This window comes from Trachypithecus francoisi, unplaced genomic scaffold (genome assembly GCF_009764315.1).
Source record: "Trachypithecus francoisi isolate TF-2019V2 unplaced genomic scaffold, Tfra_2.0 Lachesis_group1, whole genome shotgun sequence".
Lineage (NCBI taxonomy): Eukaryota > Metazoa > Chordata > Mammalia > Primates > Cercopithecidae > Trachypithecus > Trachypithecus francoisi.
Window position 1 is genome coordinate 106,837,989 of NW_022681454.1, and position 12,283 is coordinate 106,850,271.

Consider the following 12,283-nt stretch of genomic DNA (forward strand, 5'->3'; position numbering starts at 1 on the left):
TTACATAATCCCATACTTCTTGCAGGCTTTGTTCATTTCTTTTCTTCTTTTTCTTTTGGTTTCTCTCTCGCTTCATTTCATTCATTTGATCCTCAATCGCTGATACTCTTTCTTCCAGTTGATCGAGTCGGTTACTGAAGCTTGTGCATTTGTCACGTATTTCTCGTGTCATGGTTTTCATCTCTGTCATTTCGTTTATGATCTTCTCTGCATTAATTAGTCTAGCTGTCAATTCTTCCACTTTTTTTTCAAGATTTTTAGTTTCTTCGCGCTGGGTACGTAATTCCTCCTTTAGCTCTGAGAAGTTTGATGGACTGAAGCCTTCTTCTCTCATCTCGTCAAAGTCATTCTCTGACCAGCTTTGATCCGTTGCTGGCGATGGGCTGCGCTCCTTTGCAGGGGGAGATGCGCTCTTATTTTTTGAATTTCCAGCTTTTCTGCCCTGCTTTTTCCCCATCTTTGTGGTTTTATCTGTCTCTGGTCTTTGATGATGGTGACGTACTGATGGGGTTTTGGTATAGGTGTCCTTCCTGTTTGATAGTTTTCCGTCTGACAGTCAGAAGGACTGTCTGTTGGTCTGTTGGAGATTGCTTGAGGTCCACTCCAGACCCTGTTTGCCTGGGTATCAGCAGCAGAGGTTGCCAAAGATAGAATATTGCTGAGCAGCGAGTGTACCTGTCTGATTCTTCCTTTGGAAGTTTCCTCTCAGGGATGACTCCACCCTGTGAGGTGTGGGGTGTCAGACTGCCCTAGTGGGGGATGTCTCCCAGCTAGGCTACTCAGGGGTCAGGGACCCACCTGAGCAGGCAGTCTGTCCGTTCTCGGATCTCAACCTCCGCGTTGGGAGATCCACGGCTCTCCCCAAAGCTGTCAGACAGAGTCGTTCGCTCTGCACCGCCCCCGCTGCTTTCCCTATTGGACCTCAGCTGTGGGCTGTCCCCAGAGGTGGAGTCTACAGAGACAGGCAGGTTTCCTTGAGCTGCTGTGAGCTCCACCCAGTTCGAGCTTCCCAGCGGCTTTGTTTACCTACTTAAGCCTCAGCAATGGCGGGCGCCCCTCCCCAGCCTCGCTGCTGCCTTGCGGATAGACGCTGTGTTAGCAGTGAGGGAGGCTCCGTGGGCGTGGGACCCTCCCGGCCAGGTGTGGGATATATTCTCCTGGTGTGCCTGTTTCCTTAAAGCGCAGTATTGGGGTGGGAGTGACGCGATTTTCCAGGTGTTATGTGTCTCAGTTCCCCTGGCTAGGAAAACGGATTTCCTTCCCCCTTGCGCTTCCAGGTGAGGCGATGCCTCGCCCTGCTTCAGCTCAGGCTGGTCAGGCTGCAGCAGCTGAGCAGCACCGATTGTCCGGCACTCCCTAGAGAGATGACCGCAGTACCTCAGTTGAAAATGCAGAAATCACCGGTCTTCTGTGTTACTCACGCTGGGAGTTGGAGACTGGAGCTGTTCCTATTCGGCCATCTTGCTCCGCCCCCCTGGAAAGTCTTTTTAATTGTGGTGATATAAATAGCCTAAGTAAGCCTTTTAAAAGCTAAGCATTATAGGTTTCCCATGGAAACTGTTACCTAATAACTTTACCTATGTTTACAGTAATTTTATAATTTATGTTTTCTTTTACTTAAGTTTAAACTTAAATTTTTTATTTTTCTTTTGAGACAGTATCTCACTCTGTTGCCTAGCCTGGAGTGCCACAGCACAATCACGGCTCACTGTAGCCTCCACCTCCCAAGCTCAAGCGATTCTCCCATCTGAGCCTCCCAAGTAACTGGGATGACAAGTATGCACTACCATGCCCAGGAAATTTTTGCTTTTTTTTTTTTTTGGTAGAGACAGAGTTTTGCCATGTTGCCCAGGCTGGTCTCAAACTCCCAAGCTCAAGTGATCGGTCTGCCTCAGTCTCCCAAAGTGGTGGGATTACAGGTGTGAGTGACTGCACCCAACCACCTGACTAATTTTTAAATTTTTTGTAGAGACAGGTTTTTGCCATGTTCCCCAGGCTGGTCTTGAACTCCTGGGCTTAAGTGATCCGTCCACCTTGGCCTCCCAAAGTGCTGGAATTACAAGCATGAGCCACCGCACCCAGCCCAAATGTCATTTTTCACAGTACTAGAAAAAACAATCCTAAAATTTGTATGGAACTAAAAAATAGCCTGAATAGCCAAAGCAATCACAGCTGAATATTTTAGTTCAAAGAAATGGCCATTGCCACAGGAAGAGATGGGGGTTACTTGACTTGAGAAGGTTATTTTAAAGCATTTTATTTTAATTTTTCTTATTTTTTGAGATAGGGTCTCATTCTATCACCCAGACTGGAGTGCAGTGGCACAATCATAGCTCAAAGTAACCTCGAACTTTTGGGCTCAAGTGATCCTTCCGCCTTGGCCTCCCAAAATGTTGGGATTATAGGCATGAGCCACCATGACTGGCCCAGCTTGAGAAGTTTAAAAGGGCCTCTGTTTCACTAAAGTTTAACAAAAGAAATCTAGGATTTCTTGGTTTGTAAATCACTATGGTGGCTTAACTCCTGTGTTTAAAGATCACTTATTTTCAGAGTATTTCTTTTGAGGCAGCATCTCTGTCACCCAGGCTGGAGTGCAGTGGTGCAATCACAGCTCATTGCAGTTTTGAACTCCTGGGCTCAAGCTCTTCTCCTGCCTCGGACTCCTGAAGTGCTAGTATTACAGGGTGTGAACCACTTCACACAGGCTTCTAAGGCTTTAAGAGGTGAGGGTTATATGCAAGATCTGATGTTGCTTTGCTTTAGATATCATGGTCAAATATAGAGGGCAGACAGAGTTTAGCTGATATATATAAAAATGAAGCATATGTTGTCTCAATTTTTTTTTTTAGATCATTTGCGATGAAAGCTTCCATTGCATTCCTGTGTTTCACACTTGAAAGGTAATGCTTCTCCATGTTATCAATCTTGTGAAAACTGCTTTTTTGATGGTACTATGAATCGATATTTCCAAGAGGTATTATTATTTTGATTTTAGGGTACGATCTGCATTTTGAAAGACAAGATCCCAGAATGTCAAAAGATAGAGTATCATTATTAACTGTTCTACCAGGTTTGGAGGCTCTGTGGGACATTAGGAACAGCCTGTCTGGGTGTTAGAGTCAAGCCATCTGAGTTCTTTTTGTTGTCTGGAGATTTAACTGTGATAATTCAGTAGGTTGCTGAACTTCCTACAAGCCTCAGTTTCCTCATAAAGAAAGGCAAGGCAGGTTTTACGACAAGGAAACAGATTCTGAGATGAAAAGGGCTTCACAGAGTGGGAGTTTGGGCTAGAAAGGATCAGGTTACCTCATAACTCAGTTGTGATCAGTTCTGATGTTCTCCACAAGTGTGTAATTTAGGTCATTTACTTTTTATTTTCTTGAAAAAAGAAAAAAGTGCATATGTATGTATCCTTATCCAGTTTTTTAACCTCTCAATAGTACAAAAGAAATTCGTATTTTGACAATTTTGCTAGGGTAAATAAATATACATTGTTATTTGTATACTTCAGAAATTCTTTTAGGAATTTTCCTTCTAAAACAAAGCACCTTTTCAACGAATAATTACACCTATATTATAGAAAGCTTAGAAACCATAGGCAAGCAGAAGACAGAAAAAGAATTTACATTCATCCCTTTGAAGTTACTTTAGTGCATTTTCCTTCCAAGCTTTTTGCTTTGCAAAGATTTACATTATTGTGATATGTAGTAATTAGATTTTAGGAATAAATAAGTAGTAATATAAATTAAGTTCTTGCTAATTTTGTCTTTTCCTCGTCCTTATAATAAAAGAATTTTACATATTAAAAAATCTGTAGAAAAAGGCTGGGTGCAATGGCTCATGCCTTAATTCCAGCACTTTGAGAAGCCGAGGTGGGCAGACCACTTGAGGTCAGGAATTCCAGATCAGCCTGGCCAACATGTTGAACCTTTGTCTCTACTAACAATGAAAAAATTAGCCAGGCATGGTAGTGGGTGCCTGTAATCCCAGCTACTAGGAAAGCTGAAGCAGGAGAATTGCTTGAACCTGGGAGGCAGAGGTTGCAGTGAGCCGACACATACCACTGCACTCCAGCCTGGACGTCAGAGTGAGACTCTGTCTCAAAAAAAAAAAAAAAAAAAAAAAAAAAAAAAAATCGGTAGAGAAATATAAAGAAGGGAGGAGATAAAAAATCATTCAGAATCCCCTCCCACATTTTTCCCATATCAATGGACACGCTGTGTTTAAAAATAAAACTTTTATATCTCGTGCTTCCCCTTTCTTCACTTCTTTATCCCATTCTTTTTTTTTTTCCCTATGAGTTGCTGTTTTATATTCCATTCTCCTAAACAGAGGGTAATAATTTCTGCTTCATGGAAGCAGAGATATTTCAGGAATCAACAAAGGTATGTGAAAATGATTTAAAGATTCCTAAATCCTACGCAAACATAATTTTCTCTTGCTCCCAGTTTTCTCTTTTATAAAGCTCAGAATTTGGATGAGATGTTCTTCCCTGTGGTTGTTCTGGCTTAGAGTCTGCACCCCTAGTTATTAACTGGTTAGCTTGTATTTCCTCCCAGTTTCCCTTTCCCCTCTGTGTCTACATAGAATAAATTATCAAGAATTAATGGTGTGAAATAGAATTTTGTGATAAAAACTAAGCATCAAATTAATATTATAATAAAACAAACTTGAGTATCTTGTGGATATTGTTATATTTCCTTAATTGTAGCTTTGTTTTTTGAATACTATTATTTTACCTTACTATACATTAAGTTTGCTTGAGATTTTCAGCTAAATTCCCTGAGATGAGCTAATCTTCGCTGTTCAGCCAGGTTTGGAGGTTGTGTGAAACGGATCTAAAGGTCAGACCACCTGAGGTCTATTTTCTGTTTTTTTTTTCTTTTAAAGACGGGGTCTGGCTTTGTTACCCAGGCTGGAGGGCAGTGGCACAGTCATGGCTCACTGCAGCCTCAACCTCCCAGGCCAAAGCGAGCCTCCCACTTCAATCTCCAAAGTAGCTGGGACCACAGGCATGCACCACCATGCCTGGCTAATTTTTTTTTTTTTCTGTAGAGATTAGATCTCCTTATGTTGCTTTGCCTTGGCCTCCGAAAATGTGGGGGTTACCTGTGTCAGCCACTGTGCCTGGCCTTGAGATCTATTTCTCAAGTATTATGCCATGTAGCTTAGAGGTGGAGGTGGGGCAGAGAGCCTAGGGGGCTAACATTTCATCTGAACTTCATTCTCTAGGCAGTACATACTTTACGGATGCCTTTTTCTAATTTCCACAAGAGTGCCCTGTGGGCTAGCAGTAACCACTGGGTCGTTAAGGGGGAGGCAGAAGGTCAGTGTGGTCCTTGATGTCATCTGCTGACACTGGCATCCCTTGGAATAGCTGTCATCCTGTCTGGTCCCTAGATGATAAACCATGCACTTGCCTAGATGATCCACATTCCCATTTTCACAGGCCCTTTATTTTCATCACTCTGTACTGCTTTGTGCTTCTCTGGGACTGGGGAGGGCATGGAAATTACCCTGCTCTCGTGCTGTTCAGGGCACAGAGAAACTTCTGCCACTGTGTCTGGTACCATCTGCCCAGGCACCCCATGCAGTCATTTCTCTCCAGAGCCTCTGCCTGAGCAATGGGGCCAGGTTTTTATTTCTTCCAGAGACTAACGGCTTATCTAGGGGTTTTGACTCCATCCTAGACCTCAGCCAGTGGTGAGCAGTGCGAGATTAGAGATAAACAGATCCGTGCATGTGTATGTCTTTCCACAATGTCAGGCTTTTATTAATGTTATTCTAGTCCACGAGCTACATGGAGTTCCCGAGGAGGCAGTTCTTAGTACTTCCTGTTCACTCTGTAGTCAGAGCCATGGGCACACAGGTTCAAGCCACTCCACAAGTCAGTCAATATTGCAAACCATACATAATAGTATATTTCATCAATATAGAAATGGTTTAGGTTAAACATTCCACAACAAACAAAGTAATATTTAACATCAGGAGGAAAAAGAGACAGGAGAAAGGATTAATGAACCAGTCCAGTGGGAGCTAAGAAGACAAGAGTCCTGGTCTTGCCCTGGCGTCCCTTTGGTCTTGCAAGAAGAGTTTTTGAGGTGGCAGAGCCTTCAGTGGCAGGTGCCAAATTCTTATCACAAGTGACTGCAAGATGGTGTCAGTAAAGAGAGCCGTTTTTGAGTTGCAGAAGGCCTAATCCTTTACAGTCAGAGTCTTCTGGCAAGAACCGATAATGGAAGAGTACGCTTGTTTACATCCTTATCTGGTTGCCAGCAGTCTTTTCTTTTTTTTTTTTTATTTGTTTGTTAAACAAAGCATCTTATCCTTGTTGGCAAAGTGCTCTACGAAATATAAAATGGAGTTTTTTTTCGTTTTCTTTGAGACGGAGTCTCACTTTGTTGCCCAGTAAGTGCAGTGGTGCAATCTCAGCTCACTGCAACCTCTGTCCCCCAGGGTTCAAGTGATTCTCCTGCCTCCTGAGTAGCTGGGATTACAGGTGCCTGCCACCACGCCTGGCTAATTTTTGTATTTTTAGTAGAGATGGGGTTTTGCCATCTTGGCCAGGCTGGTCTTGAACCCCTGACCTCATGATCCACCCACCTCGGCCTCCCAAAGTGCTGGGATTACAGGCATGAACCACCATACCCAACCAAAATGGAGTCCTTTTCTAAGATGGAATTAGTTATGTCAATTACACAGCCCAAGAGCTGGAGGCAAGTTTTCTCTTTTTGGGACCCATTAGACTCTCTATTACTACTTCTCTGTTTCCACTGAAGTAAGATAAACTCTTCCTCAAGGCTGAGGACTCTTTTCTAGTCCAGAGGTTGAAGACTGGAGAGAGATGGGGTAAGACTGGGACATTTCCCTTTTACTCATGTGTTTTCCTCAATATACTGTATGTATTATGGCTTCTTTTTGACCTCTAAACCACCTGTTTTCTTTATTTTTTCGTTTTTTATTTTAATTTTTTTTCTGCTCACACATCCCAACTGCCTGACCTAAGTTTTAAAATCCCAACTCAAGAATAAACTGCCTTAAAGTTTGTTATCTGCTGACACATCCTTCTTCCCAGTCAAGGAACACAGAACAATTCACCTGTCTGAGTGGCGGTGGTGGTTTGTGTGTGAGGAGGCGAAGGGCAGGCTGGAGAAGAAGATACCACCATCCTGCCCATGCATGGGGTATGCGGGTATGGCAGTGCCTTAAGATTTAAAAATATTTCATATATATATTTTGTCTTGTGCTCTGTTCTTTTTTTTAAATTTTAACTGATGCCTTCAAATGATTATTTCCTCAATTTAAATAATGTAAGAACCCTTGTAAAATGAAAGTCATTTGGCACATCCCTGAGGATGAATCTGTGGCTCAGATTCATTGAACTGCGATTGTGCAACTGTGCTTTCAGGCAGGGATTGCTCAGAGGCTAGAACGGCTCTCCTGGAATTCTCAGGTATATTGGGCCAGGTTTCCCTAGAGGAGTACACATTGTTTTTCACGAAAGGGATTTAAAGTCACAATGCACCTTAACGTGATGACTTTCTGAATGCATTCTCTTTCATGAGACCCAAGTTGCGAGGGTGAGAGTGCAGGATTGTTTCCTCTTGGAAGAACCCTGATAATCTCTTTGCCTCTCTTTCCTTGAGATGCTTTTCCTTCCATGAGATTTCATGGAGATGGGGACAAGTCAGCTTGGAGATCATAGTCTTCCTCTTTTGGGCTGCCCCTTTATTCTCTCTTTGAAATCAATCACTTCTAGTAATCCAGAAAACTGGGGAAAGGCTGGGGTGTTTCTTATTGGGAAAAAAGTTTTTTTTTGCATGTGTGTGAGAATGTTTTTCCTTTTTTTTTTTCTTGCAGTATAATTTACATGCAGTGATATGTACAAATCTTAAGTGAACGGGTTGATGAATTTTTGCCTTTGTATACCTACATGTAATCACTACTCAGATCAAAATAGACAATCTGTTCACGATACTGAAAAGTTTTCTAGAGCCCCTTTTCAGTCACCCATTCCTCCAGGTAGCTACTACTTTGATTTTTATCATCTTTTGGGTGGGCTCTTTGGCATTGTGTGAGTTTCTTCTCCTCTAACAGCTGGGGAAGTAAGCTGGCCCTGCTTTTCCCCAGGCCTGAGGAGGAAGAAGCCAGTCTCTGGGAATTATTTAGAAAATTCCAGCCCTCCTCTTCTGTCTTTCAGAACAGAAATTTTTGTGGGGTAAGCTTTTTGTTGCTGCTGTTTTTTGTTGGATGGGCTTTTCCCTCTGAATTGGAAAAGTCTGAGACTCAAATGCTTAGGGAGAAAGAGCCAAAGTAGGTCCTTTGGTGTGTTTTGGTTCTAGGCTGCGCTTGGTTGGCTGAGACAAAGTATTTCTCCAAAGAGCCCATGCTTATTTATCAATAATAATGCTTTTACTATTTTTCACAATCTACATTCTTCAACTCAATAATATTAATACTCTATCTGGTATAATCTATGGCTGGCAATGATGATGTGGATTTAGGTTGTAATAGATGTAGTATATGCTTTGACTTGAAAAATGCTGTTAGGGATGTGTGGGTGCTGAGATGTAGGCACTATAATGCTTATATTTTGTTCTGAAGATTTCTTTAAGAATTTCTAAACTCACTGGTTGAAGGGCTGAAACACATGAGACACTGGGGTTGAAGCAGTCTAGCTTAGCAGACGCTTAAGTTATTCCAACCCCAGTCTTGATGGAGGTTGATGCAAGCTGTTGAAGAAAGGACAAGACTCAACCCAAGCACCTGAGTGTGGCCTCCAGTTGGGTCAAAGAAGAATAGGAATTTGGGAATAAAACTTTTTTTTTTTTTTTGCAGGAACCGGCAAAGTTTTAATGTTTTTTTTTTGTTGTTGTTGTTGTTTTTTTTTGAGGCGGAGTCTCGCTCTGTCTCCCGGACTGGAGTGCAGTGGCCTGATCTCAGCTCACTGCAAGCTCCGCCTCCCGGGTTCACGCCATTCTCCTGCCTCAGCCTCCCGAGTAGCTGGGACTACAGGCGCCCGCCACTTCGCCCGGCTAGTTTTTGTATTTTTAGTAGAGATGGGGTTTCACCGTGTTAGCCAGGATGGTCTCGATCTCCTGACCTCGTGATCCGCCCGTCTCGGCCTCCCAAAGTGCTGGGATTACAGGCTTGAGCCACCGCGCCCGGCCCTAATGTTTAATAATTAATAGCACAATTGACCAAGGTCCAAGATGTGAAGATACCATGTTTAAGAAACTGGGGGGTAAATCACTCTATAGACTAACTATATAGTATGTGATAAAAATGCACACTTTTTATACTATAAAACCTGTCTACACATAGTAGTTAGCTGCAAAAAGCCATTCAATCTTCTCTTGGCTTGGAAAAATGGTGTTCCAGATTTCAGTATAAATTATTAGCAACCTTCACCTCTTGTGTGGTAGGTATCTTGTTTTCACCTTCCAGTTCTTCCACCCCAGCCTGTGTCATGAGATCTGCAATGTTCTTCTTCAGATCATCAATGCAACTACTCATATCATCAATTCTCCCAATGATCTGGCCAGACATGGTCTGAAATTTATCTTGGATCTGCTGCAGGAGTGTCTGCACCACTGAGGTGAGTTCCTGCTCAGTCTTGGGGTCAGTCTCGGTTATATCCCTGGTGCCCAGCTTGGTAGTGATTGTAAAACATTTTTTAACCTATTCTGGGACCTTAAGTTCTTTGTGTAAAATGGGAGGAGATATGTAATGAGGGGACTATTAATTTATTTCAGGAACAAGTATAGACTTGCTAGTGAGAAGAAGATCCATCTTCTTAAATTTATAGGGTATTGGCCAAGTTCAGGAATTTCACAGTGATCTCTATGTTGGTATTTTGGGGTTATGTTCCTATGTAATGCACGTTGCATGATCCTTCTAGTGAGTTTGATTAGACAATGTAGCACAGCTTAGTTTGATTTTTCTAAGTAGCCAGCATGAGTTTTCTCTAGGTTGTTTCCCAATAGACTCTGTATATATGGATAAGATTTTTTGGTTAGGCAGACTTTACTTTTTGCAGGAGCAGCCTTTAATATGGGGACATGGAATGTCCAAATACCAGAATGGGGAGGACTTTACTCTGTGGCCTCTTCCCATCCTAGAGGTCTTATTCCCTCTAAGTAATCTATTTTGTTTTTTAGAGACAAGATCTCATTCTGTCACCCAAGCTGGAGTACAGTGGCACATTCATAGCTCACTGCAGCCTCCAAACTCCTGGTCTCAAGCAATTTTCTCTCTTCAGCTTCCTGAGTAGCTAGGACAACAGGCTCAGGCCACCAAACCCAGCTACATTTTTTAAAAAGGTTGGTTTTGAACTCCTGACCTCAAGCAATCCTCCTGCCTTGGTCTCCCAAAGTTCTGGGATTATAGGCATGAGCCACTGTGCCCTACCCCTGTGGGTAATTTTTACAATTATTATTAATATTTATTTATTTTTGAGACGGAGGCTCACTGTGTTGCCCAGACTGGAGTGCAGTGGCATGATCTTGGCTCAGTGCCACCTCTGCCTCCTGGGTTCAAGCAATTCTGCCTCTGCCTCCTGAGTAGCTGGGATTACAGGCACCCGCCACCATGTCCAGCTAATTTTTTGTACTTTTAGTAGAGATGGGGTTTCACCATCTTGACCAGGCTGGTCTTGAACTCCTGACCTCGTGATCCACCTGCCTCAGCCTCCCAAAGTGCTGCGATTACAGATGTGAGCCATCACGCCTGGTCTAATTATTATTATTACTCTTTGAGACAGGATCTCTCACACTGTCACCCAGGCTGTAGTGCAGTGGCATGATCATAGGCTCTCTGCAGTCTCAACTTCCGGGCTCAAGTGGTCCTCCCACCTGAGCCTGCTGAGTAACTGGTACTACAGGTGTGCACCATCATGCCCTGCTAATTTTTTTTTTTTTTTTTTTGAAGTAGAGACAGGGTTTTCCTTTGTTGCCTAGGCTGCTCTCAAACTCCTGGACTCAAGTGATCCTCCCACCTCGGCCTCCCAAAGTCGTGGGATTACAACTGTGAACCACCATACCCAGTTCAATTATTTTTAAAAAATTTCTAGGGGCTTTTTCTTTATTTAACCCCTGTAAGAAAAGTAGTAGTGCCCATATGCATAGATACAGGGATATGAGGAGACGGAAGCGGCAGATTGTGGGACACTGACTGGGGTAGCTTTTCCATGGTCAGAATTGTACTTACTTCCCTCTCTTTTGGTCTATTTTTTTTTCTTCCAGGCCACTTAATTTTATTTGCTTGTTTATTTTTAATTGTTTTCTTTTTGAAAATAAATTCTGTCCGGGCGAGGTGGCTCATGCCTGTAATCCCAGCACTTTAGGAGGCCGAGGCAGGTGGATCACCTGACGTCAGGAGTTCGAGACCAGCCTGGCCAACATGGTAAAACCCTGTCTCTACTAAAAATACAAAAATTAGCCGGGCGTGGTGGCAGGCACCTATAATCCCAGCTACTCAGGAGGCTGAGGCAGGAGAATTGCTTGAACCTGGGAGGCAGAGGTTGCAGTGAGTCAAGATTGTGCCACTGCACTCCAGCCTGGGTGACAGTGCAAGACTCCATCTCTAAATAAATACAAAAATAAATAGATAAATTCTGCTGAAAGGGTTTTTTATTTTTCCCCCCAAAGAGACAGAATCTTAGCTATGTTCCCCAAGCTGGCCTTGAACTCCTGTCATCAAGGTTGCAGGCCACTTTAGACATGTTCATTCAGAACCTGGAAACTCTTAGGAGTTCTGTCTGGCTGATCTCCCTTACTTTTCCACTGCAGTATTTGGCTGTGCTTGTGTTTTCTGTGACCCCAGAATTTATTGTGTGCTCACACCTGCTGACCACTCCCTTCTTGTTCTCTTTTGCTTCTGTCATCTTAGATCAAAAGCTGTGAAGTGGCCAGGCAAGGTGGCTCGTCCCTGTAATCCCAGCACTTTGGGAGGTCGAGGCAGGCAGATCATGAGGTCAGGAGATCGAGACCATCCTGGCTAACATGGTGAAACCTGTCTCTACTAAAAATACAAAAAAAGATTAGCTGGGTGTGGTGGCAGGTGCCTGTTGTCCCAGCTATTGGGGAGGCTGAGGTGGGAGAATCACTTGAACCCAGGAGGCGGAGCTTGCAGAGAGCCGAGATCGCTCCACTGCCCTCCAGCCTGGGTGACAGAGTGAGACTCCATCTCAAAAAAAATAACAAAATAAAACAAAAAAACAGCAACAAAAGTTGTCAAGCATAATTTGGGATGGCAGTGGAATATGTATTTTTGTTCTTCATCT

At 43.2% G+C, this 12,283-nt stretch overlaps 1 protein-coding gene across 1 annotated transcript; it reads right to left on the minus strand.

Annotated features, from left to right (window-relative positions):
- Positions 1 to 9,316: 9,316 nt before the first annotated feature.
- Positions 9,317 to 11,884, minus strand: LOC117084932 (heat shock factor-binding protein 1-like). The gene is made up of 2 exons (XM_033213333.1): positions 11,777 to 11,884; positions 9,317 to 9,651 (listed from the first exon to the last, which is right to left on the minus strand). The coding sequence occupies exons 1-2, from the start codon at positions 11,882 to 11,884 to the stop codon at positions 9,385 to 9,387; spliced, it is 375 nt and encodes a 124-aa protein (XP_033069224.1). The 3' UTR covers positions 9,317 to 9,384.
- Positions 11,885 to 12,283: the final 399 nt, after the last annotated feature.